Source organism: Culicoides brevitarsis, chromosome 1 (assembly GCF_036172545.1).
Source record: "Culicoides brevitarsis isolate CSIRO-B50_1 chromosome 1, AGI_CSIRO_Cbre_v1, whole genome shotgun sequence".
NCBI classification, from domain to species: Eukaryota; Metazoa; Arthropoda; class Insecta; order Diptera; family Ceratopogonidae; genus Culicoides; species Culicoides brevitarsis.
Window position 1 is genome coordinate 20,341,269 of NC_087085.1, and position 27,808 is coordinate 20,369,076.

A 27,808-nucleotide genomic window follows, 5' to 3' on the forward strand; every position below is an offset into this window, starting at 1 on the left:
ACTTCTTCCTCTGTGAGTCCAAAAGTTGTCATTTCTTGACCTTCTGTCGTTGTTTCTGAAGCAAAAGTTGTGAAATCTACTGATTTTTCGGTCATTTTTTCAGTTTCCATTGAACTTTGTTCCGTATTTGAAACGGTTTCAGCTTCAGTAGATGCTTCTGAGGTCATTTCAAGGCTTTTTGAAGTCGTCACAGCCTCAGTTGTCGCTTCAGAAATCATTTCAGCACTTGTTGAAACAGTAAAAGCCTCAGTTGTGGCCTCTGGAGTCGTTGCGGGGCTTGTTGAAGCACTTACACCTTCTGTTGTGGCTTCAGAACTCGCCACAGAGCTCGTAGCAAGACCTTCAGTCGTTCCTTCAGTCACAATCGCATGTGGAGTTGTTTGTAACTGTACCGGCTTCTTAATCACAACATCCTTCGCTTCCACGGGAATTCCATTTTTCACCACTTTTGACACGGAAACCATTTCAGAAACGACAATTTTATCAATTTTGCTGGGCAAAAATAAATTCATGACGCCTGATGCTAAATTTTCCGCTAATCTCGAAAAAAATCCACCTGTTTCACTTGAAAGACTTCTCGGAGATGCAGCAGGAACACGCGACGGTTTTTTCTCGGCAAAGGGCTCCTCAGTTGTATAAATTTGAGCTCCAACGACAAAAACTCGCTCAGTTGTGGGCTCTTCTTGGGTTCCCACGGCACGACGTGAGATTTTATGATCGACTTCAACGTTTGTAACTTCAACTTTTGGCATTTCAGGCTTTTCTTCCTCGACTGTATCAGTTCGAATCAAATGAGCGAGCTTTTCAAAACTCAAGACATCCGTTTCTTTTAACGTATTTTCCGTTGTTTCTGGTAAATTTTGTGTTGTGAAGGATTCTGCAGCTTCAGAACTTGATTTTTCCGTCGTCGATGTTGAACTCGGAGCCTCAGAAGTTGCTTTTTCAGTCGTTTCCGTGACTTCAACGCTCATTTTTTCAGTTGTTGATGCTTCCAAGGCTGGAACCGTGCTTGAAGATTCTGTGACAACAACTTCCGAGCTCGTTTTTTCCATCGTCGATGTCTCCACGGTACTCGAAACTGCTCCAGTTGTCGCCTCGGAGGTCAATTTCTCAGGAATTTCAGTTGTTTGTGTAACGGTAGTCGTTGTAGTTCCTGTTGACATTGCCTCGCTTCTTACGTCAGCACCAACGGCAGGTTTACTATCGGTCACAACAATTTTCGCCTTCGACTCAACATCATCGGATTTTTTTTCATCAACTGGTTTGACATCTCCATTCATCGAAATACTTGTCGTCGTCGTTGCTATTTCGGCATTTTTAATTAATTCAATTGCTTGTTTGGGTTGATCCGAAGCATCACCAGGTGTTTCAAGTATCTCCGTTTTCGGTGAAGGCACTTCTTTGGCCAAATCAGGAGCGTTCGTAATTACATCCTTAGGAGCCTCGGTCGTTGTCGTGGTGGTTGAGGTCGTTGTCGTACTAATTGCATCATTAACATTCACTTGTTGTCTTGTCTCTAAAAATATTTTTACAAAATAAACAAAAAATAAAGTCAAATAAAACGTACGGCCTTGAAAGGTCGATTATTATATAAAAATTTACCTGTTTCGACTGTTTTTGGCGTTGTTATGTCATCCGACGATGACGCCTCCTTGTTGCGGCTGCCGCGCGGATTCGACGGTCGCCATGGCTTGCGTTTCACGGGACTCCCAAAAGTTACTCCAACTATCAGAAATAGACACAAAAGTGTCGTTAGTTGCTTCATTGCACGCATTTCTGCACGTGTCGTGTGTGTCACGTATTGATATGACCAAAAAAAAATCAGGTTTTTATTAAATTTTAATTTAAATTTTTTGTGTGGCTTGTAAAAGACGTTCCGCACGCACCGAATTACGAGATCCGACTGACGAAAAATTCAAATTATGTTGTAGTATAAATGTATATCGCAATATTAGAATATAATAAAGTGAATATTTCGGCGGTGACTATTTTTATTTTTAATAAAAATATAAAGCAACTGGTTTTGCCATAAATTGGATGAGTTCGATGAAAAACCGGAAAGATTTTTTTTAGCAAGAATTTTATTTAAATGAACGCAGTTTGGGACTTACTAACACAAATTTATCGAAAAACATGGAGGATAATTAAAAATTAAAGAGCCATTAATTTAGTTGGAATTTTGTTGAGCAACCTTGAACTTGATTGCACCAGTTTTTATCGCGTAGAAATGTCCCGTGGTGATTTTTTTTTGGATGGATACCAATGTGATGAGTAATAGAAAAAAAAGATAAAACGGCAATAAACGATGCATGGTGAAAATTTATGCAAAATCATGATTTTTGCCGGTGAATCAATCTATTTTTATTAAGTGAATTTTGATTTTTTATGTTTAAAAAAAGATATTTTTTCATGTTTTTGTCCGTTAAAAAAAATACAAAAAAAAAATTCAAAATTGAAAAAAAAAATTAATTAAAAGTAAATTAATAATTTTCATATGGTAGAAAATTGAAAAAAAGAATAAATAAAAATAAATCATATTTTCACAAAAAAAAAATTCTTAAAATAATTAATTTTAAATAAAAAAAATATTGTCAAATTATCATAAATATTTTAAAATCAGTTTTTAATAAGAAAAAAATATTTTAATTAATTTTATTATTTAATTCATTTTCATAAAAAATTTTTAGTTTTAAGAAATTTCCAGAAAAATTATTTATTTAAAAAAATAAATTTTAATTGAGAAAAAACTTACTAAAAAATTTTCTTCAAACAATTTTTGAATTTTTTATATTTTTTTTATTTTTTTTTTAATTTCGAAAATTTTAAAAAATTTAAATAATTTTTTTAATATTTTTTTTTCAATTTATTTTAAATATTTTTTAATTTTAATAACAGAAAAATTATTTATTTAAAAAAATAAATTTTAATTGAGAAAAAAATTACTAAAAAATTTTCTTTAAACAATTTTTGAATTTTTTATATTTCTTTTTTTATTTTTTTTTATTTTGGAAAATTTTAAAAAAATTAAATAATTTTTTTAATATTTTATTTTTAATTTATTTTAAATATTTTTTAATTTAAATTTAAATTAAAAATGAATAAATGCGCTCAAGTTAATTTTTTTTAAATAAATAAATTTTTAAATTCACCAACACACGGTTTCGCGCTCATTCATTCATCAAATTGGAGATGAGTCGTTATGCAATCGATTAAACATTTTATTGCGTCAATGTTTGAATTCATTCATAACATCAAATAAAGTAAAGTAACCGCCGGCGATTTTTTTTTCATTGAACAAAAAATTTCATCAAATATTAGTTAATTTTCGAATAATCTCCCGTTAACACAGCATCACTAATGGACGGCACTCCTGCTGGCCGGCTCGGCGAAGGACTTTCCACTCGCACATCCACAACGGGTCTAAGATTTTCTACATCATCAACGCGATTTGTGGGAAAAACTTCGGCGATTGTTTGTTCAATGTTCGTTTCAGGTCCATTTGCGGGAATTAACGGCCTTTGTGGTTCCTGAACCGGAACGTTTGCGGGCTTCTCATGCGATGGAAGTGGTTGGTGATGATTTTCGGTGCCTTGTTGAGGAGCTGGTCCATGATGATGACCCCAATCTCCTCCTTTATTGGTCTCGTCATGATGATGATGCCATCCTCCATAATGCCCATCGCCGTGATTGTGATGCCAATTGCCTCCGTGATGCTGATGATGATGTCCCCAATGTCCTTCGTCGGATTTTCCGTCATGCGAGTGATGATGACCTCCCCATCCACGCGCTTGTCCTTGATTTATTTGGCCAGGAAAGGCAGCAACGATCGTCAAAACGGCAAAAAATGCCAAAAATGCAACAAAAATTTTTTCACTCATCTTTAAAATTTTAATTTTAATTGGAATTTTTTTAGATTTTTAATTATTTTGATTAAAATCACGTCTAATCAAGTCACTTAGAGAACAACGAATGAGATGTCCGTGCAAGAGGTGAACAGACTTTATACACTTTTGTGCGATTGTTTGTAAATACAGCAAAAAACACGATCCACAATTTCTTTAGAATCGAATTCTTTGCAATAACCTGTTTTGTCTTCTTCTGTTACGTACAAGAAACACACTCGCGATGGGGATTTCACAGTTTTGCGGGCTTACCGCAACGTGAGTCGTCGCAAATCCATGACGTGCGATGAGAGAAAAAGAGAGAAGCGAAACAAAAACTGATAGCAGCGGATCAAAAAGGTCAAAATTATTATTTTTGATGATTTTATTCACAATAATTTAGCGTAATTTACTAAAAACGGGCATTTCAGCGGACTCTTGAGGTGCAGATTCGAACGAAATGTCCCCGGATTGAGTCTCAAAGTAAAAAGTTTCCGGAAATTTTACTTCTTCCAGCTTTTCATCTTCGCGTCTGATGTCAAAACGGAGATTTTCGGGTTCATTTTTGCTTGGGTTCACGTCGTTGTCGTCATCTTCGTCTTCTTCAGCTGCCCTAGCGATTATCGGCGACGAAGTTGTTGATGAAATTTCCGTTTTTGAGTCCAAAGTTGTGGTTTCGAGTGACTTGGCAGTTGTTGTGGCATCCGTTTGTAACGCAATAAAGTCTTTATTTGTTGGAAGTTCAGTTATTTCTGGATTTTCGGTGTTTTCAATGATCTCTGGGATGGTTACCGGAACGTCAAGTGGTTGTTTTGTCGTTATTTCGGCAGGTTTTTCAGTCGGTTTCGTCGTTGAAGCTCCCAAATTCAACACTAAATCACTAATCGATGGCGTTCTGTTCGGATCTGCGGGATTTGAAGAGAATTGTTGCAAAATTGACGTCGCCAAAGACGGTGGCTTGAGAGTTGTGGGTTGTTCAGTCGTGGTTTCAACTTTTTCTGGCACTTCAGGTTCAATTGGCTTAACGAAAATTTCATTTTCTTCTCGCGGAGGAGTAATTATCACCAAAGGACGTTGCGGGAGTTCATTTTGAGCAACGGGAATGGTTTCTGGTTGTGGTCGCGGGAACACTTGTGGCTCATGAACGTATGGGGGACGTGCTTGGGGCATTCCAAAAGGAGCAAAACTGAAGAAGGGAGCGTATGGCGGGTAATTTTGCGTCATTGACTGCGTTGGGGGATGCACCTGAGACGATTGCGAGACAAAAAATGGTGGTTTGAAGAAATTTTCGTGCGGAAATCCTCCTTGTTGAGGTCTGTTAAAGCCTCCGGTGAAGCCGTAATTATTGAAACCAAAGTTCGGTAACTGGAAAAAGGGAAATTGGAACGGAAATTGATTGTTGATGGGTTGTGTCACAGGCAGGGGAACAGCAACGGGCTGATTAATCGTTGGCGCGGAATGTTCTTCCTTGATGATCGTCTCTCCCGAAGGCAATTTCGTGATTTCAATGCGATTTTCAAAGGCAACGACGTTTCTTGCGAAAATATTGCACAAATTCGTGTCGCAGGTCTTACATCCAGTGGCAGAATCGGCATCGCAGCTTTCTTTCCGTTCACATCCGATGAGATCTGGGAGGTTTTCACCTTTTAAAAATATTTAAAATTGAAAATTATGAAAATTTTGAAGGAAAATCGATGAAAAAGCTCACCTTTGACAGTTCTACCGTAAGAACAAACTTCTCCCTCGGCACATTCGACCTCGTCAGCACTGTCGATCACACATTTCCGTGTAAATATCTCAGTTTGGTTACACTTGTAACACCTCAAAGCGCTCACTTCTAACGAGCATGCCAAAAAAATGACAAAAATACTGCTGTTTACTCGCCACATTAGAGTTTCTCTCTTAATTTAATTAGAAGTCACAAATTTTTTCGAGTCTAAAATTTTTTTCTACCGTTCTCGTTCGAAGTCCAGCAAATACTGATCATCTTCTTACATTTTTACATGTATCTTTCTTCGCTGGCAAGTACTTGACTTGTAATAATTTTACCGTTTGTTGTTGTTTGTGCAAAGAAGAATAACAAATAACACCAGCTACACACTATTTTTATCGTTCAAACCAGTTATTGGGGAATTTTCTGTACTTACATAGAAGAACGTCTTTAGCTCACCTTCCACTAGATCATGAAACACTAATTATCATAATTATTCGCTGTGCATTGTCAATATTGTCGCAGCAAATTCATGTCAGGAGACATGCATGACAGCCATTCAGCGCGCAAAACTGATGACGAAAGTGATATTTGACGGTCACAAGTGGCAGATTTTGATGCATGACTCACTTTTCTCGTTGTCGTCGTCGTCGTGTGGTAATGAACTCGAAAAGAAGTTGGTCCATCTTTCGTCATAAAACCCCATTTTTTTGTGCAATTGACGAAAAAAAAAACCGGAAACTCATCTTTTGTTTTTCAATCATCCGGTTAATGAACCGTCATCATTTGCATGCATGCATATTAACGAACGAGAGATACCTACTTTGGGTACGACATAAAACGATGATAAATGATTTTAAAAAGATTTTTAACGTCAGATAATGTCAACATCATAATTTTAGAGAGCATTGTCTTTATTTGTCTTTTTTCGATGTACGACAAGTCTGTGGTGATGAAACAAGATTTTTGTTAGTAAATTTAATTTGCTTACCGAAAAGTGATGTTCTATGGTTCAAGTGATCCTTTGAAAAAAATTTAATATAACATAACAGCTACTTTGACATGAACTCGTCTGAAAATGATGAAAATAAAATTTTGGATTTGCGCATTTTTATTTTTTTTTATAAAAATTCATTTAATTTAAAAAAAATAATTTTAAATTAATTAAAATTTAATTAAAAATAAATAAAAAGTTATTTAATTTTAAAAAAATAATTCTATGAAAATTTAAATTTATTTAGGTATTTATTCTTTAAATTATTTTTTTATTTATTTTTTTTTAATTATTTTTAATTTAATTAAATTTTTAATAATCAATAATTTTTAAATTTCAATAAAATCAAATTAAATTTAATTTAATTAAAAAATATTAAAAAATGTGTGACAGAAAATCCAAATAAAATAAGATCTTTTTTGCTGATATTTTAGTTTTTCTTGATTTTTTTAATAATTTTATGAGACAATTTTATGATATTGAACAGGTGTTCAATACATACCTAATTATTATTATTTTTCAATTTTAACTGCATTTTTATTGATTAGATAAATAATTATTGTGAGTTTTCACATTTTTTAGTTGAGGGTAATAAATTCATATAGAAATTCATATTTTTATTAATTTTTCAGCATATTTTAATCTTAAAAAAATTCTTAATCTAAAAAAGTCTAAATATGAGAAAAAAAAATAAATAAAAAAATTAAAATAATTATTAAAAAAAAATAATAAAAAAAATATTAATTTAGGATTATTAAAAAAATAAAATATTTTAATGAATAAAACAAATTCTAATCTAGAAAAATTATTTTGGATATTTTTGTTTTGTAGAGCTAAAAAAAGAAAAAAAAAAGACTTATCCGACTAAATTACAACAAAATGAATTAAAAATGCGAAAAATTATCGCCGTCAAGTAAATAATTGACGCCAACTCAACATCTGTGGATCAATAAAAAATGTCCTGAAAAATCCTGTAAATAATTTAAATCTACAATATCAATTAATTGCGACTGTTTTTCCAATTTAATTACCTGTCACTCTATAAAAATGCAACAACTCGTCAAGTTCTTCATCAGTTTACCATTAAAAAGTGATTGAAAATGATAAAATTAAAAAAGAAAATATCTTTCCACGCGATTAATGAGCTTCTCCAGGAGTTCAGTGCCAATTCCGGGATTTCTGCTCTTTTAAAATTGTGGAAAACCAAGAGAATTTCATCTTTATCGAGAGTTGAAAGATGTTTGGCACTAAAATTTCCTTTGCTCATAATTGTGTTGGCGATTTTAGTGGTCTCAACTCTCATTGTGACGGAAAAAGGACTAATTTATGTCATTTTTTGTGGGACCCTTGGAATGGACACTAGCATCATATTTGTTGGAGTCATCCATAGTGCGGGTAAAATTGAGAATGCCGTTAATTGGTGTGCTGATTTGTACGACATCGAGGGAAAGTACTTTGAGGACATTGAAGTTTGGAAGAGCTCGTTGCGCCGAAGGACTTTAAAAGCCTTAAAATGGTTGTGGAAACTGACGTATTTTGATGCCGCTGGTGTTTCCATCGGAATTACGGTCATAAGTTTTTGTTTACCCGAAAAAATCATCGCTCGTTATACGTTGCCAATTCCTTTGTATTTGCCTTTTGCGAATCAACAGACCCCGCTGGCTTTCTGGACCACCGTTGGAGCTCAAACTTTATTCACAGTGCTAACAGCATCACTTTTCATTTATTTTTTCGGCCATTTTCTCTGCGTAATTTTGCATATTTTCGCTTTTTTGGATCTCTTGTGCGATGTTGTGCAAAAAATGGTAAACGACTTAATCGTCAGCCCCGTTGAGTGCATGAAACTTCTCACGGACATGATTTGTGATGTCAGCTCGGTCGTGTCATCTGTCAATCGAACGTTTCGCGATGTTTTCTTAGTTCTCGAAATTGCGACTTTTGGAACTTTTTTGCTCTCTGGATTGATTTTTATCATTTTGAAGGAGAAATATGTCTTTGCAATCGGCGTAAATTTAATCGGACTTGTCTTTTTGCTGTGCTGCTACATTAACGAGAAAATTTTGGAAAAATTCGAAAATGTGCAAGAAGCAATTTATGACATGCCATGGTACGAATTGGAAGTAAGACATCAGAAAATGTTCTTGATTTTATTGAATTCCGATAGGATTCAAGGAGGATTTACCGCTGGTGGATTTCATAGTGTAACTCTGGAAAGATATGGTGCAATTTGTCAATTAAGTTACTCGAATTTGCTGGTTATGCGAGATGTTGTTCTGAAATATAAATAAAATTAATTATTTAAAAATTAATTTTTAGAAAAAAAAATTAAATTTTTAAAAATTATCGAAAATTTTGATAAAATTGAAATTTTTGAGCATATATTTCGATTTTAAAAATTTAAATTAATTAAAATTAAATTAAATTAAATTAATTTATTAAATTAAAATTTATTAAATTTAAAAAAAAAATTAAAAATTATTTTAACATTAAAATAATTAAATTCGCTTTAAAAAATCATGCAAATTTAAATTAAATTAAATAAATTTAATTTTAAATTCAATAATTAAATTTGCATGAAATTTAATTTATTTAAATTTTAATTAAAACTAACAAATTTTTTTAAAAATTTTTAAACGTCAAAGCACAAATATGCACACTAAAAATGTAGAAACTCGCAATAATTATTTATCTAATCAATAAAAATGCACTAAAAATAAAAAAAATATTTTAATTATGTGAAAAAATAACGTCAACAATCAACACCTGTTTATTCTCATAAATTTATCTCTAAGCGAGAATTTTTTTTATCGGACGGACATTAAAAATTTTTATTTTATTTTAATTTTTGAAAAATTTTGAATGTTCGTGAAAATATAGACAACCCTTATTCACTCATAAAAATTTTCAAGTGACGAATTTTAATTAAAACTTGAACATGCATCAAATTTACAAAAAAAAAGTTGCCCTCATGAAACAAAATTAAAACCACACATTGATAACTTTCATTGAAAAATGAAATAAAATTAAACGTCGAACACGAAAAAAAATGTGATGATAGTTTAATAAATTGGTTGCAACTCCATTATTATTTATTGAATGAGTCATTTAATTGTGTCGTTATCATAAATCGACAAAAAAAATCTTTTTTTCTCCAATTTAATTGTGATCATTATAAATTTTATTTTAAATTCACCCGAAAGAATTAAAGATTAAAGTAATGTGCCATTTGATGCTGGTTGTAATTTTTCTTCGTCTTTTGTATCAACAATTTATGTGTGCGTTATCTCAAATATTTTTTTCTTCTTCTCTCAATTTAATATAAATTTCATCCAGTTAACAATATAAAATATTTTCAATATAGGAAAAAAGAGACAATTGCTCAAATTCCCATCCATTCATCTTCCTGGCCGAGTCGGATTTCTTGCCATCATCATTGTTACTTTATTAGAACTGTTTGTAAACTTTTGCAGTGTAAATATAATGATAATCTTCGTAATATTGTAAGAAATAAGTGTATTTATCTATCCCTTATATGTCTCGTGGTAAGAAAGTGGATTTATTTTACTCTTCTAGGAGTTCATAAAAGTTTTTTAAAATTTTTAAAAAGAACAAAATTTCTTAAAAATTAAACAAATTTTAATTCAAAACTGTTTTTTTAAAGTACTTTGTTTGACTCAAATTGGCGCCATATTGAATTTTGAAATCCATACATATTTTGTAACGCATTAACTTAATTTTTGTAAACAAATTTTTGAAAAGATTTTTTGTAAAATGTTTTAATTTGTATTCAAAAGGTTTTTGCACTAAAAAAATCCGAAAATGAAAGTGAAAAACTGTGAAAAACAGAAATTTTTATGTTCGATGTTGATTGCATACCTCAAAGGAGCCAATAATGAATAATTGAGCTCATTGCATAATTTTAGGATATGAACTTTCAATTTGAAATTTGAATCAAAAGAGCATAAGTAAAGCTCAAAAAGGTTCCAAAACTTTAATTTAGCTCTTTTGAAGCGATTTTTATTAAGAAAAAATTCTTGATGAGTTAAATTTAACTTTTTTCACACCTCGGAGCACTATCTCTAACATTGTTCACGAAGATGATGATGATAATGGTTATTACTACTCTTTTCAAAGACACAACTCGGCAGATTCCAGATATTTAATCAAATAAAAAATTATTTCTCCTCATTGCACCGAGTGAACATGAACATCAAGACAAGTTGCAACTACCTAACTACTTAAAAAATGTTCAATAAGCTTTCATGCCAATATTTGCGCAACAATTTCCTGTTTAAACAACGGATAAAAAGGATTTGATGGAGTTCATAATTGCTTGATAAATAGTTGCATCGGCTCTTTTGTGTCTTTTTTTAAAAAAAGGATGCAATTTTCAATTTAAAATCTTGTAATATTCTGACAAAAGAAACGAGAAACTGCTATCTCGTTCTGTTTACCATTTAAATTCTCATTTATTTCCATGTTTTATCTCGTTTTGTTATTTACATCCATGCAACGATGTAAAATGTATACGTAACAAAGCTGTCAACGAGTGTTATAGTCAATCAATCTTAATGTTCCCTTAGGACATTTGTTTCAACTATTTTATCGTGGAATCGGATATGAAACAAACAAATATTTTATATTTATGTTGTTGTGTGCATCAAATATTTAAAAAGTGAACTGATAACATGTGTTTTGGTTGTAACTTTTACGCAATCGAGATGTCTTTTGTTGTGAGAAAAATTTATCGGAAGTTGGGTATTGACAACTTTTTTTCGATATGAAAGATGCTCAAGGGACGCAAAAATTACTTTTCGGTAAAAAATTGGGAGATTTTTAGACTTTTGAGGTTAATTTTAATATTTTTTCAATTTTGTCTTTTTAGAAAATTTGAAAATTTAAATGTTTAAAAAGATTTAATTTATTAAAAATTGAATTTATTTAAAGAGAAAATTTTAAAATATTTTTCTTAAAGTTTGTTAAAAAATAAAAATATTTTAAACAATTCAAAAAAAAAAAAATAAAAAAAATGATCTAAAAAATTGATGAAAAAAAATAAAAATTTTTAATTAACATTTTTAATTATTTTTTAAATTTATTTTAATTTTTTTTTTAAATATTTTTTTAAAAAATTTATTTTCAATTTATTTTTTTTATTAAAACAATTTTTTTATTTTTTTAACGTAAAAACTTAGTTAATTTTTTTTATATTCAATTTTTTTTCAGATGGTTTTGAGACTTTTCAAAATTATTTTTAGAATAAAAAAAAAATTTAACTTAAATTAAAATTTTTAAAAATGAAGAAAAAATGTTGAATATAAATTTTTTTAGCAGAATTACCTATTTTTACGTCATCGAGTATACTTTGTGCGAACAAAAATACACTTTTATAGACAGTATTTGTTAAAAAAAATGTTATTGTTCCATCAAATATTTATTACTTCTTTATCCCAAACAATACAAAACGTCATCTGTGGGAGTTTTTACGACATTTAAGGCATAAAAATATGCGTAACTTGCCAAAAATTCCATACAGAAAAAAAATTATTAGAAGGTGTCAATCTAATATTCTTCTGGCTACTCTCCAAGAAATCCTCTAATTGACTGCGAATTAGCGCCATGTCAAAGAAAAAAAACCATACCAACAAAAGAACAAAGTAACAACATGTTTATTTATTTACTTTTCAAACAAATTAATAAATAAAAAGTTTACAGACAAACGAGAGACTGTTATTTCTTGTAAATTGATTGTGAACGTTTTTTTTCGTTTTTTTCTTCAATTTTTTGAATGTTCAGTAAAATAAAACACCCTGTTGGAGATGTCATTCTTCTAAGAAACAATGCATATTGTTGCGTATAATCGAGCCATAGGCGGTCCCAGCATCGCCGCTTACTCGCTTGCTTAATATCGCTCGTTAATTTGTTTGATTTTGAAATAACTTTTGCTTCAAACAAAAAAATGAAAGAAAAAACACAAAAAATGTAATAAGAGACAACGATTAATGCACTCAATCATCAAAAATTAATAGGAACGCATTTAGGGTTCTTTCTTCGCTTATTATTCTTTCGTAATATTCGTCACTTTCTTCTATTATGATTTTTATTCTTTTTTTTTATTTCATAAATATAGACAAACTCGTTAATGTCTAGAAATTTTTTTAAAAAATTTATTATTGATGAGTTTTTTTTATGTTCTTCCACATTCATCCCGTAAAATAAAAAAAATGTTTTTTTTTATAGATAAAAATCTGAAACTATTACCTTCGGTGCATCTCGATTTATATTAAAAATATTTTTTTTATTATTTATGTGTGGGATTTAAAGATTTTGTTCCATTCACTTGTTTTGTTAGTATTACAAAAAGGCTGGTTTTGTTTTTTTTTTTCATAAGAAAAGGTGAACCTGCACCAATGTAATTTCCAACTGTGACGAATTCGGGATTTTTGATTATTTTTTGTCCCGATATTAGGGATTTAAGGATGAAATTTGGACATGTGACTGGAGACATTTCCTCGATATTCGTCAAAAAATTGGATTTCAGGAATTTTGGCTAAAAATAGACAAAAAAATATAAATTTATGCAAAGAAAAAGAGTATAATGGGTAATAAAACAGCATGGTTCCGCATAAAAAGCATGTTTAACCTACCTCAATAATCCACGATAATCTCTCTTTTTCTCTTTCTTTTGTCATATTTTCTTGCGTAGGTGACATTAAAAAATATTTTGACATGATTTTGATGGAATACGCTCCATAAATTCGTGAAATTAGATTTTTTAAAGTCTTTTCGCAGCATCGAATGAGCAATTTTCGAACATAAAAATTCCCGATCACGTCACACGGTGCATGTGTGTCTCCCGAAAATGAGGGAAAAAAAACCAAGAGATGCGTAAATGATTGATACAATTTAGGGGGCAAGACGACACGTCGTCGTAAAATGTTATAAAAAGGAATGTCATGCAATCGCATGCAGTTGGTGCAGAAAATGTGATGTGTAATAAAATGATTCACCGCTGTTTTCGTTGGCCAATGAAGGAAAGAAAAACGGTAGGGGGGACTTTCGCACGTTCATTTAATATTCCGAAAGTGTTCTCTATTTAACGAAATAAAGTGTGGCGTTAAAGTGGGTAAAGAAAAAATATGATACACAAAAAATGCTAATATTTACACAACATGAAAGGAGGCACAAAAGGGGATTTTTTCATTAATATTTACTTCGATTGCATTCTTGCAAGTGTCGCCCAGAAGTTTTCTTCCGAAAAATGTTCCCTTTTAACAAATATTGATTTATTTCTTTGGAATTTCTTTTAATGACTGCGTTTCAGGTGTCTCTCATTAAAAAGTCCCTCATCGTCATTTTCTTCTCAATAATTCCTACAAAAGAGAAAGAAAAACAAAATTAGATAAAAAATGATAATTAAAGTTGACATAAATCAGTTGACGAGAGCGGTACACAATTTAATTTGTTGTAAAAAGGTCTCGTTGCATATATTTCCATTCACCATGCGCGCCACAAATACACACAACTACATCATCAGGGAAATGTTTTCTTTCTTTTTTTCTACTTCATTACCGGTTTTAATTATGGGGATTACAACGATGCCAGTAATTATCTCGAAATTTATATTTTCTTCGCAAGTCGCAACAGGAAAAATGTTTTCTTTTGTTGTATTTTGTCTCTGCTATGACAATCTGTTTCCACTTCTAGATACATTCGTTGCATGTCAGCATGAAATGAAGCAAAGTGACATTCAATCATCATTTTGATTTTTTACACATTTTATTTGTTTAAACGAAAAATTGAATATCTTCATTTAAATTTTTTTTAAAGGAAATTTTTAGTAGAGCGAACATTTTTTAAAAGTTAATTTTAAAAAATAAAATATTTTTGCTTAGTTAACTTTTATTAAAAAATATTTTTATGTTAAAAAATTATTTAAAAAAAATATTAAAAATTTTATTTAAAAATACTAAAAAAAATATTTTAAAAAATATTAAAAATTTATTTAAAAAAAATATTAAAATTTATTAAAATTAAAAAAATTTAAAATTTATTTTAAAAAAATATTTAAAATTTATTTTAAAAAAATACTTAAAATTTATTTATTTATTAAAAATTTATTTTAAATATTTAAATTTAAAAAAATATTTAAAATTTATTTTAAAAAAAAAAATATTTAAAAATTTATTTTAAAAAATATCAAAAAATTTATTTTAAAAAATATAAAAAAATTATTTTTTTATTTAAAAAAAAAAATTATTATTTTATTTAAAAAATTTAAAAATTTATTTTAAAAAAATTATTAAAAAATATAAAAAATATATTTGAAAAATTATTTAAATCATATTAATTTTAATTAACAATTTATTTTATTTTTAATTTTATTTTAATTTTTTAAATAAAAAAAAATCATAAAAAAATATTTTTTTAAAAAATTCTCTTTTGTTTAAAAAATATTTTTCATTCAGAGAAAGTAATCAAAAAACATTGAAGTACCCTAAACATCCGTTCCATATTAAAAATTTACGATTATTTGTGCCATCGACGTAAAATGCACTCAAAAATTATATTTTCTTCGCACAGGTCTTATTATTTATTTATTTTTATTTTCTGTCTCTTCCTCCATTTATTTGAAGAAAAGACAAAAAATAAAGAAAAAACCCCTAGGAACGTATTAAATATCAATTCATATCAAGTTACGCTAAAAATTTTCTGTTTATTCAAGCAAGTGAAATGACTCAAACCTTCGTTCGTTCGTTCTTTCTTCCATTGTGAACACACATGTCCGTACCGAAAGAAAGTGTCTGATAGTTTTTTGTTTGTCTTCTTCAATTTTTACATTGTATCGAGCGACACAGACAACGTCTAAGGTAACACAAAAAAAAAATCTAAAAAAGATGTGACATTTCAATTAAGTTCCTTACGAACATGACTCACATGCTTGTTACGTCGTTGTTGTTTCACGGGGTTGTTGCTTGACGTTAATATGGCGTTAAAAATCTACGAAAATGTCTTATGTTTCAATTTCTTGGTTCAGAAATTGATTTTTTTTCCTTCGCACCGGTGAATGCGAGTTCAAGACACCACATGCAAGGTTTCCTTGCGTTTGTCGTGGCTAATCATGTGGAACTTTTGGGATTTTCTATTGAGACATATTCAAACAATGAAAGCAATCAGTGGAGATAATTATTATCCCGGAGAGTCGTTCACGTGAAATGAAATCTCGATTCAGCAATAAACTTTGTAATAACACTCAGTAAATCCAATTAAGTGATGGGAGATAAGACGTTTACGATTTTTTTTTGTCGTATTGAATTGAAGAAGAGGGTTCCTTTCAAAAAGTCTTTTATGAAGTCGTCCTTTTTAATTGTTATTTAGTTTGATTTGCTACTGTTTTTCTTTTCTCCCAAACACAAATATTTTTCCCATATTGCCAAAAATAAACACAAAAAAGACTCACCCTTGAAGAAGTTCACACTCTCTTATACTTGTCACACATCACTCCACGACACTTATTTGTTTTCTTTTTCAGTCGAAATGTGAGAAAGTTAGACAAAACCACACTCAATATTATTTTTGTTTTCTTGGAAGATTTAGTCCCGGACAAAAATATGTTGTTTATGTTTGTCTCTCTTAATATTTTCGTGATTTATGGGGGAAGGTTTAATCCGGTTTACGAAATGAGACTTTCTCTCTTCTTCCTCTTTGGCTTAGAGTTGACGTCATAGTTTGACCAGTTGCGCTAAAAATATTTTTTTTTTATTGAATCTGAAGATTTTTAAAAATTTCATTGATTAAAGTTATCATATTAAAAATTTTTTAGATCCCTTGAAATTCATTCTAGATCCGTCACTGCCTTAAATTGCTCTTCTAATTAAAGGTTATCGCCATTTCACTTCAGTATTCATTCAGAATCTCAATTAAAAACACGCAAAAATGCTAAAAATATTATTAATTTTAATTTCAATTTTGAATTATTCAAAAGGTGACATTCCAACCTTTTTGTGCACTCTAGAAAATGACTACAAATGCACTTTTGAAAATTTAACAATAACTTTGCCTCTTGTGGAGTGGCATCCAGAGCTTGATCAACCCACGAAGGCATCACTTGTGAAATTTATTGCTTTCCAAAGGAGCGTCATGCCGATTGTAACGAACGCCATTTGTCACAAATTCACTACAAGTGTGGAAATTTTGATAATGCGTGACTTGAGGATTGAAGAAGTGCGGCAAAATGCCTTCTACGAATGTGAAAATTTGCAAATATTGTCCTTAGAGTCGAATAGGATTGCAAATTTTCATCCGAATACCTTTCAGCACCTGAGGAATTTGGAAAATCTTGATGTTAATATGAATCGTCTAACGAGGTTGAATGCAAATTTATTCGATTATTTGAAGAGATTGACGTATCTGCATCTGGATCGAAATAATTTAATGGAGTTCCAGCCAGAACTTGTACGAAAATGTAAAAATTTGAGGTTTATTTATCTTTATGCCAATAACTTAAAAGATCTGGAAGTGGAAAAAATTCTAGAATATCTTCCGCAACTGACATTTTTGCACTGGGATGACAATGAAGTACTTTGTAGTCGAGCACGAGAAGTCAACGAACTCCTAATTTCGAAGAAAATTAAATTTTCTGCCAATTTGAGTGACAAAGAGCGTCCTTGGAAGAAAGAGACAATCATGGAAAATTTCAAATGCAAGCCAGATACCAGCCAAAGATGATTCTGATGACGCATTTCTCTCAAATGAAATTGTCATTTATTATTCTAAACAGCTCCAAAATAATTTATTAGATGACGACATTTAATTGCATGTGAAATTAAAAAACAAAAAAAGACAAAACGATATCATTTGAATACATAATCCGTGTTATTATGAGGGATTTTTGTCGCCCCATATTGTCGCATTGCATTGGCTTAGAAAATTCTGTAATAATGAAAGTAGTTATCGCGCTTACCACCACCCCCCAAACAAAAGTCGAAGAAAATTTGTGTTAGGGTAGCTTGCAAAAAAAAAAAATATTGAGCAAGTACGAGTTGATTGGATCATAAAAAGGGGTTCCCCGACCTGAATTGAAGATAAATGATTGCCTGCTCAAGAAAAACGATGAGCTGGGGATTTGCACAAATATCCCCGAAATCATTCCAAAGGGGACTCTCTTGGATTTGATGAAAATTTTCATTACTTTTTTGCACGTAAAACGTAATAAAAATTCAATTCCTTTGGGGTAATGATAACCCCCGTGTTAGTACGTAACAATGTAACGATTCTCCAATAAACAAAAATGAGATGAAATGAAAAAAAAAGAAAATCGGTGAATCTATTTAATGCATCAGAAAATAGTTGAACAGTAGGTACAATTGTCTCCCCCTCACTCGCTACTGACTCACAATTGGAATACTTTATTTTATTACACCTATAATAAATGTTCTCTCGCCGATTGTACGTTTTTGTGTTTGGGGAAGGTTACGCGTGTAACGATTATTTTTTGTGACTATAAAGAGGCTCAAGTGTTTGCAAGTCATTTTTAATGCATTTTCCATCGTATTTCTCTGAGATAAAATAAATATTTAATCAAGATTTGCACTTTGAGAGATTGATTTCCTCCTTTGTCGAAATTGTTCTTAATCGTTATTTACTTTTGCCTATTGATAAGGTGCTTGATTGGGTGGGAAATGAAAGAAAAAAAGAGGACAAAAGACGTGAATTTTAATGCAGTTTCATTTGAAGATTGATGGACGTCTTTTCAGGTGGCTATGATGCGTGAAAAGGGGAGAATCTCCATTAGAAATTTTGGTGAGTCATCAGATAATTTTTGAGTAAGCCTAGTCAAACCATCCTCAGCATTTTGTTTTGGAAAATATTTATGTTTTTCATGGACTCGAGGCTTTGATGACAGAAAATTGGTCTGAAATTAATTTTGTATAGCAGAATTCTTTGTTTTGATATCGAGAGCTGATTTTTGGTAGAAAAAATTGTACAGAATTCTCATTGCATTGGTGGCTTTTTAGATGTCATAGGTTAGAAGAAGCTTCCCATAATTTGATGGCCTCATTTTTAATTTTTGAAACGAGAAATAATAAAACGATAAACAGCCAAAGTGCACCAGAAGCTAAAAATGCTAAAAGTAGCTTCATATCTTTCTTTTGTACTTGTTACTTGTTATCTTGGTCCATCCTTACAGCATGATATTAGATTTTTTCACTCGCGACTTTATCTTAGCGAATACTGGCATTTAAAATACTCCTTGATTTGGTCTTTGGCGACGCGAAAGTCACTTGACAACTCAATCGCAGCACTCATCTTGTTAAACTCACTTGCTCCCTTATAAAAAAAATGAGTTCTGGCTATTTGCAGTTCGATATTATACAATCTGGTTGATTCTTTACCTAAAATAAAGCTAAGAGATTAAAAAGAAGACTTACCAAATTCAGTTTATTTTAAAATCTCAGCATTAAAATGTCTCTGAATCATTGTCAAATCCGCGACTTGACATTCCAAAATCATAAAATTCCGTTTGTTATCGTTACATGCACTCATAATTTGTGTCGCTGTCACTTTTCACAACAAGTCACATCTGTACCAAATCCATGCATACGAGATAATCTCTTGCCAGAAATTTTTCGACTGGTGCAACGGCACTAGATAAACTCATCATCGTCGTAAAATAGACTTTTGTTTTTCTTTCAAAGTGCCATCAAGTCTCGCTTCTTAAATATAAATTTATTTTTCTTCTTCGTTACTTCTAAGTGCATTCATTAAAAAGTAAGCATCTTCACCCCTTTTTAAGGAGGAAATTTCGTCATCTAATGAAAATCAAATTTAAAACAATTCTCATTTCCCGTATCTCGATCTCGATAAGGACGTTTCAACAATCGAGAAGAAAATTCCGCCGGCAGCAGTGACTCATCCAACTTTCAAATCATTCCGCATCATAATAATAAATGTAATTTCGGATCACCTCGCTAAAACAGAAGGGACCATTCGTCACACCATTATTGCCTACTACCAACTTGACTTTTGTTGCGGGGGTTGTATCACTGTGCCATATGTCTGTGTGGATAATATTTTCATTTAAATTGCATTGTAATTTCGCTTTTTCATCTTTGTTGTATTCTTTTTGTGTATAGGTATGAGTTGATGGGGAAGCTTCTAAAATGAAAGAAAGAAAAAAATTACAAAAAGGATAAATTCGTTGATTTGATTTTCCTGACAAGTGTAATCATGTGGGATTTTACATTGTTCGATCGGGAGGGAAGTTCAACTGTAATGACTTTTTCCATAAACGGATCGATCTTTGGTCCATTGTGTGTTTGTATGTGGTGGAAATCAATCACGATTTCTCCCTAAAAGTTCAAATTTTTTGTAATAAACGTTAATTATTACTTTTTCTTGTATTTTACTTAATTTTTACCCGAAGAAAGAGGGAAACAACTTTGATGATGAAGGACCCACGATTCGGTACATTAATTATAACGCCTCTTTGAAGTCGTTAAGAAATATTTTCGTCTATATGGAAGGCATTATGGAAAAAATTTAATATTTCTGAGAAATTTTGTTGGTTACCTTGTCGTAGACACTGTAATTATATCAATAAAAATAACCATGAGCATTAAAGGAATATCTCAATAATGATGAAATATTTCTGGGATGACTCTTATAATTACTTTTTTTAAATTTTTTCTTGAGGTTGTTTAGTAAATTAATGAAAAAGGACCAAAAATATTGACTTTGGTGTCGGCTTCTAGGGGTTTCCGCAAATTTTTGTCACACATGTGTTTGCATCCTTTTTCCCTTTTCTCGACTTTAAACTCTCAACAAGTCATGTGTCACATTCGATACAAATTTTTTGTTTGTTTTGATTTGTTTTGAAAATAAAAATAATTTTTTTGAACTTGACTTTTAAAATTTAAGGGACTTAACATGCATGAGAATTTTTTTTCATGTTCAGTTGTTCGTACTTTGTCACTTTTGGGTTCCCACGATTTTTTTTTTCAAGGATTCTTTGAAGAAATTTTATAAATTTTAATTACTTACCAAACTTTTTTCTTCTTTTTTGCAGTTTCTCTTGCTCGTGCATCTGCTAGCGCCGTCAACAACGTCACAATTTACGAATCTGATCACGATTCCTTGCCCAGTTACACTCTTGTTTCTGGCCTTCCAAGCTACGATGACGCCTTGGAACAAATGAAGTCAAAGCTGAATCACAAATCGAGTGTAAACTCCCAAAAACGTCCATCTCTCACGAAACTTTTCAATTTCAACGACAACCTCGAAAAATCCGACATCACCAATTACCAAGCGCCCGAAGATACGGCAACATCAGCTCCCAGCTACGAAGTTTCCGTCATTTTACCACAAAAATCGGCACATCATGAGAAATGCATTCCTGCGAAACCCACTTACACCATGGAACCAATCACTGATTTGCCACCTAGTCATATCCTGAGTAACGGCGAGAGTTTTATCATTAATTTTCCGTCATCAACAAATACAACAACAACCACAACTACGGAGGAAAAATCTTTGTTGACTGAAGTGGTGTCGCAAAAACCCATTTACAGTCATTACAATAACGATATTTTGACACCAGAAATTAGTAAAGATCGAAAACTGCAAATTATTAGCAGCAACATGAAGATTAAGGCGAATTCGTTGAGTAATTTGTGTGAAATTCATCGCTAAAAAACATTCCAAAAATCTAGTTTTAGCTAAGAATTTGTGGAAAATCTTTAAATATTAAATGTAAATTTTTAGGAAAAAAAATTCTGTAAAATATATCACTGTAGATTTTAAGAAAAATGGATAATAAAAATGTGATAAATCTTAATGAATATTAGCTCCCTCTATAAAAAAAAATACTTACAAGAGTATTAAAAAAGAATTCTGCTCAAGGCAAGAAAAATCTTCTGTTTTTTCTCTCAAATTCAGCACCCATCCAGCCATCTCCACTTCAATAAATGCTATTAAGTGCCTGAGCCTTAAAAAGTAAAAAATAAATAAAAAGAATGAAAAAATATTAATTAAATTAAATTATATGGAAGATGTTTAAAAATATTAATAAAAATAAATAAATAAATGAATAATAATTGTAAGCTAATTTATTGATACACTAAATATACTATGAGAGTTAAAAGACATAAAATTTAATAAGAATGAGGATTTCATCTTGTGAGATTTTTTTTTGGTGCAAAGATATATTAATAAATTGTATTTTCTTGAAAAATTAATCAAAAAGTTGTTTTATTTTTTAAAAATTTTTCTAATTTTTTTGAAGTGAAATTTGTAAGTATTTGATTAAATTTGGATTAAATTAAAGTTTAAAGAATACATAGCTCGCGTTTAATTGACTGGACTCTTAAAAGCTGCTCTCAACTACACCAATAATTTTAGGAATCCTTCTTCATCTACTTTTACTTTTTAATAAATAACGAAAATAACGTCTTTTTGAGTTTTGGAATTTTAAAAGTATTTCTCATTTTCATACTCCTCTTGAAAACGATAAGTCGATATTTTAACGGAAATTTATCGATTTGATTCAACAGGAGTCAAACAAAAATAACATAACAAAATAGTTTTGATTTTTTCTACCATTCAACACTCTAGCTAACGAGCAAAAGTTAAGTGTTTTTTTATTTTATGGTAAAGAAACTTTCGTTATGATTCTCTGAACAACCCTTAAAATCTAGCTACCAATACTGTTTTTCGTACAGAAAATACCCAAATTCACTTAGTTCAGCTATTTACCACCAGAGCGTTTATCAATTTCGCAACTTTGCTAATTCAAGTTCAGATGCATTATGAGACGAATGAAATTGATAAGTTAAGGGGTCATCCATTCACCATGTCCAAAACTAAAGTGAGGAGAGGGATCAAGTTCAACAAGTTAACGATGTACTCTCACGGAGGGGGAATACCTTAAATGTAGAAGAAACGTGGTTATTTAGGCGTACTCTATCTGTTTTAAAACGGGTAATATGAAAAATGGAACTCAAAAATCTTGTCTTTAAAAAGGTATATACAATATAAGAATCGCAAATAGAGAGGTAGAGGTTAATGACGAATTGTAACTGTGCCGTTGTAATTTTTAAGGAAAATTAAAAAATATAGTAATAATACGCGCCGCAAGAACATTCATTAGTAATGCCAATTAATCAAGAAGAGTCGCAGGAGAAATCAAGGAGAAATACATCAGAATGAATAAAAACAGTTTTAACAAAAGTTAATTTAATTTTAGAAAATACATTCTAAGACCGATTACTTTAACAAAAATCTGGCTCCAATCCGCTCTAATAGAGAATATGGTGTATCGACAAAACTTTATACGATGAAGATGATAGTTTATTGTTTTTTTATGCTAAATAAATCGAATGTTTATGAAGCCTAAATATGTAAAGTCCATGGCAAAAAAAGTACTATTAGACTCAAATGTAATAGATAGTAAGAGAATAGAACATATTTAGAGGATATCTTGAGAACCAGAATTAGACTAATGGAAGCAAAGAAGAGCTGCAAAATGGATGTTGAGTAGCTTATAGGTTTAATAATCAGGTGAATGGTAGATTTGCCGGCCCAAAATAAGTCTAAATTATTTTTCTGAAAATCTATTACTTGAAAACTGAATTGTTTCTTTTATCACTAGACAAATTCTAGGGGGGTCAAAAGTTTCACAGTAAATGAACGACGCCTTATGCGACGAATGAAATTGATAAGTAAACAGTTTTAAATTTCTTTTTTTCACGTGAATTGCTTTTATTTTATTTTTTGTGTCGTAAATTGAGTTTTATAAATAAAAAGTGAGTAAAATCGCATAAGAAAAAACTTTTACATAACTTTTAGATGAAATTCAATCATTACAAAGACGTGTTATTCTCTATTTCAATAAAAATTCAACTTATTACGTGGCGCAATAGTAAAATTGCTGATACAAACAAAAATTTCGATAAATTCATGAAAAGAAAGTTCATAATTTGGCCTTGAAAATCAATTTCAAGAACATTGACTTGTTTTTTTTTCGTTGTGGTGAGATAATAATTTACGTCTTTATCGTTCTTAAAGACTTAAACCAGACGCATCGGTGCATGTTAATACGTACAAGATTTACTCACGTATTAAGTTCCGATTAATTTATTCGAATTTCCGAAATATATAAAAAAAAATCCGGTTTTGGACCATTCATCTCGTGTCTTGTTAATATATTAGAAATATAAATATTTGGTAATAGCAGTGAATTAGCGTGAGCTTGACCTTCATTCGAATTTCTTTTGATTACTCACGCACGGTATTTTCAACGACGAACACGAACGACGTAACTTTTGATGTAATAACACAAGCAGAAAGCGTTTCAGTATCATTTCATTTGTCATACCGTTACCGCGTCGTGTTTCGGAATTTGCCAAAAATATATATGTTAATGATTTGAAAGTGTCTCGTGTAACAAATTAAGTCATATCACCTGAAGTCAGATAAAAAATTCCACTAAAATTCATTATTACAACAGATGATGGTATTTTTCTTCCTCGTTGCTGGCTTGGTAGCCACTTTGGCGCTCCTGTATTTCATGCGAACGTCTGAAGAACTCCCCAAAACATGGCCTCAGTTCAAAACGGAGATCAAATTCATCATTGGAGGCATAAAAGGTTGCGGCGTAGACATCGGCTTGAAACATCGCAACAAAATAGGTGAGTTAAGTGATCATTTATTTGACATGCAACGACAAAGCTCGAGTAAATATTGAACTTAAATGCGAAAATTTGCTGTTCAAATAGCTCTGTACTCGCAACCAGACAAAGTAGCGATCATCACAGGTGGAAATCGTGGGCTTGGATTGTATGTCGTCAAGAAATTAGTGGATTGTGACATGACAGTTATCGTTGGTAAGATCACCAAATTGCTTTTGAATAATTTTTCCTGTCTCACGTGAAAAAATTACCGCAGGTGTTCGTGATCCCGTGCAAGCAAAATCTGCCGTTGAAAAACTCATCGATGAAAGCAAACACAATAAGGTGCATTATGAGCGTTTGGATGTGGGCTCAATGTCGTCGGTGCGCCAATTTGCAGCAAAAGTGCAGGAAAAGTTTACGAAAATTCATATTTTGATCAACAATGGTGAGTGACTCGCTGTGATATGTGAATTTAATATTTATGGAAAAACTTTGCATTTGCACGGAGGGAAAAACAAATGTGAAGTAAAAAAGTTTTTAATTAAAATATTTTCTTGTATGTGAGTGTGTGTGTTTGTGTCACATACGACATTCATCACTTGAGTAATTGCCTCGAATTTGAAGATTCTGAGATTTATTGCCTTTTGTTTCAAGCAAAGTGAGATGGAATCTTCAAGGCACTTGGAAAAAAAAGAGAAAGGCAGGCATTTTAATGAATTTTTTTCTCAAAATTTTATTATTTTTCATAAAAATTGCCCGTATTTATGGCTGCAATAAAAATTTTTAAATGAAGCCCAATGTCAAAAATTTTTTCAAATCAAAATGGGTCCAAAAAATCAAAAGTTTACTCTAATTTTTTTATATTTACAAAGTTTAAAATTGAATATTCATGTCAATTTTATATTAAAGACTAAAAAAAATATTATATCAAATTAAAATTTTTTAATTTCGAATTTTTGAAAAAAATTTCATTTTAGAGAAAAAAATTTTCAATTTAAAAAATCATTTTTCCAGATTATTTAAACATTTTTATAAAAAAAAAATTAATAAATTATTTTTTTATTTAATAAATATTTAATTTACTTTCTAAAAAAATTAATTACCTTAAAAAAAGTTTAATTATTTAATTTTTTATTAAAATAATTATATTAAATAATTAATTTAATTTAATTTTATTAATTTTTTATTTAAAAAATTTAAATTTTTAATTAAAAATTTAAATATTTTTTTTGACAAAAGCGCTCTAGTTACCGAGATTGTCACCCATGAATTTTTTTTTCTATTTTTTTTTTAATTAACATTGTATTGGATTCTTGTTCTGAATGCAAGCCTTATCCCATATTTCTTTTCCGTTCATTTTTTCACAATAAAAAAAATCTACACAAATACAAAAGAAAAAATTTAAATAGAAAAAATGCCTTTCAACCATAAATTGCACTACAATGTTTTTGTTTCTGCTCGTTTTTTTTTTGCAGCTGGCATCATGAATGTCCCGTTGAAGCGCACCGAAGATGGCTTCGAGTCACAACTAGCGGTAAATTATTTGGGTCACTTCCTCTTGACACATTTATTGTTGCCGCAACTGAAGGCAGCCGGCACGGAAAAGTGTTGTGCTCGCATTGTAAACGTCAGCTCGTGTGTTTACCAGTTGGGAGAAATTAAGTGGAGCGACATTAATTCAGAGTGAGTGAATTTTACATCGTCGTTTGAAGCTTTTTTGCTTGCAACGACAACGACACGTTGTTGATGATTAATTATAACGAACGGTTTTTCTTCTATTTTTATGACAACAAAAACAAAAACGCATCCAGAAAGTCATATTACCCAGCTGATGCCTATTCGCAAAGTAAACTTGCTCAAATGTTCTTCTCGCGTCATCTGGAAGCGAAGCTGAAGGAAAGTGGCGCGCACGTACACAGCTATGCCGTGCATCCGGGCGTCGTGAATACCGACTTGTTTAACATCACTGGCATGAGTGCCATTCCGTGGTTCAGAGCGTTCTTTTTCAAGGTTCGTACTGCATTTTCTCTTCCATGTTTACACTGCAGCCACGTAAAATGAATGATGATGATGATGATAATAATGAGTTGCTAGAAGATATAAATTAAAATATAATTTATCATTTAGACACCCGAACAAGGATCCCGTACGGTGGTTTATGCTGCAATTCATCCCAAACTCGAAGGCAGAGGCGGTGGGTATTACAGCAACTGCCTGCCGTTCCCACAGAAAAATGGCGTAAAGGATCCGGCACGATGCGAAAGGTTATTTAATCTTTCTTGCGAATTGTTGCGAATTAAGGACTTTGGAGGAATTTAAAGTCGCACGGGAGTTTGGATTAAAATTCTTCCACAAAAGTTAGGTGTTTCTTTCCATTACTTCGATTTTTCTTTTTTTTAGTTCTTTTTTTATAGAAATAAAATGAAACTTTGATATATAAATAAACAATTTAATTTCCCCATCGAATTCCTGCAATATCTCCCGTTCATCGTTCGAAGCAAGGAAAACGTTCGAATGGCAATCGTCGTTACCGTATCAAACATAATAAATAGAAACTGATTCGGAAAATAAAATAAATTGACAGGTTGTCTTAAAAGTTATTTGTAGATATAACCTATTAAATATATTTTATAACAAAAATAGTTATTTCCGATTTTTTTCCTCGTCGTTCGTTCCTTGCAACATCGAGACGAAACAAGACTAGTAAACTATTTTTTGCTAAAGTGTTGCTGGAATTTATCTCCAAAGTAGAAGAAGAAGAAAAAGACGAGAGGAGTAAAAAGTAAAAATAAGTCAAATAGAAAAGTGAAAATAAATAAAAATTTATTATTATCATTGTAGTAGTTGTGTGCAGAGTCGTTATTTCTAACCATACACTTTGCAAGATAAATTTTTTGTTCGCTATTTTATTATTATCTTTAGTTGTCGTTTCGTATTTGGAGTGATTGTACGGTGGCCTGATATTAATTTGAGGATTCTTGGTAAGTAGAATTAATTTTTTAATGTAAGATTCAAAGGAAACTCTTTATTTGTTTTTTGTGCCTCATTTTCAAACAAAAAAAAAAACGAGTAAAAAAAAAAATTAAAAATCTGAATTTGAACCAAAAGCATAGGAATAAGAATTTTATTGAATATCCTTAAAAATTTGAAAATCAATCAAAATTTATAGAATATCGCTTTTAAAAGTACAATATAAATTTAAAAAATCCTTTGGAGAACATTTTGTTAAAGTCATTTGCAAAAACAAGGAAAATCGGGTCTAATTTTTTTGAATGAAAAATATCATAAAGATGATAAAATTAAAGATAATTTATAAAGAAAAAATTATGAGAATTTTAGACAAAATTCAGTTTGTTAAGGACATTTTCTAAACAAGGGATGATCTCTGTATTATTTCTCATTCTCTGCAATATCTTACGGCTAGAATTTGATTTGATGTTAAATGTGAATTATCCTTCATGTATTTAGATTACTGTCTCTTGTATATTTGAGTGTTAATGATGTCTAACGAGAACGTTTACAAAGAGATGCATGTAATACAAAACAAAGCCTA

At 30.8% G+C, this 27,808-nt stretch overlaps 2 protein-coding genes across 3 annotated transcripts in view; both read left to right on the top strand.

Annotated features, from left to right (window-relative positions):
• Positions 1–21,370, top strand: part of LOC134837422 (protein commissureless 2 homolog) — a 50,913-nt gene extending 29,543 nt beyond the window's left edge. Inside the window, exon 2 of the mRNA XM_063852796.1 lies at positions 20,655–21,370. Within this exon, the coding sequence (XP_063708866.1) occupies positions 20,655–21,277 (623 nt within the window). The 3' untranslated portion in view covers positions 21,278–21,370. The remainder of the gene's footprint in view (positions 1–20,654) is intronic.
• A 1,937-nt stretch (positions 21,371–23,307) lies between these two features.
• Positions 23,308–26,718, top strand: LOC134838169 (dehydrogenase/reductase SDR family member on chromosome X). Of its 2 annotated transcripts, none has more exons than XM_063853641.1 (7): positions 23,308–23,388; positions 24,093–24,273; positions 24,361–24,468; positions 24,530–24,700; positions 25,731–25,938; positions 26,067–26,265; positions 26,383–26,718. In XM_063853641.1, exons 2-7 carry the CDS (start codon positions 24,093–24,095, stop codon positions 26,572–26,574), a joined length of 1,059 nt encoding a protein of 352 aa, XP_063709711.1. In that variant the 5' UTR covers positions 23,308–23,388; the 3' UTR covers positions 26,575–26,718. The 2 variants fall into 2 exon arrangements, with proteins under 2 accessions (XP_063709711.1, XP_063709712.1); XM_063853642.1 differs by lacking the exon at positions 23,308–23,388 and adding an exon at positions 23,595–23,614.
• Positions 26,719–27,808: the final 1,090 nt, after the last annotated feature.

Bases quoted from the DNA above. Each gene is read 5' to 3' on its own strand.
- LOC134838169 (XM_063853641.1), top strand. From the start codon at position 24,093: ATGATGGTATTTTTCTTCCTCGTTGCTGGCTTGGTAGCCACTTTGGCG. The intron at 25,939-26,066 runs GTGAGTGAATTT...AAACGCATCCAG, and splicing joins TGGAGCGACATTAATTCAGA to AAAGTCATATTACCCAGCTG. The intron at 26,266-26,382 runs GTTCGTACTGCA...TTTATCATTTAG, and splicing joins TCAGAGCGTTCTTTTTCAAG to ACACCCGAACAAGGATCCCG.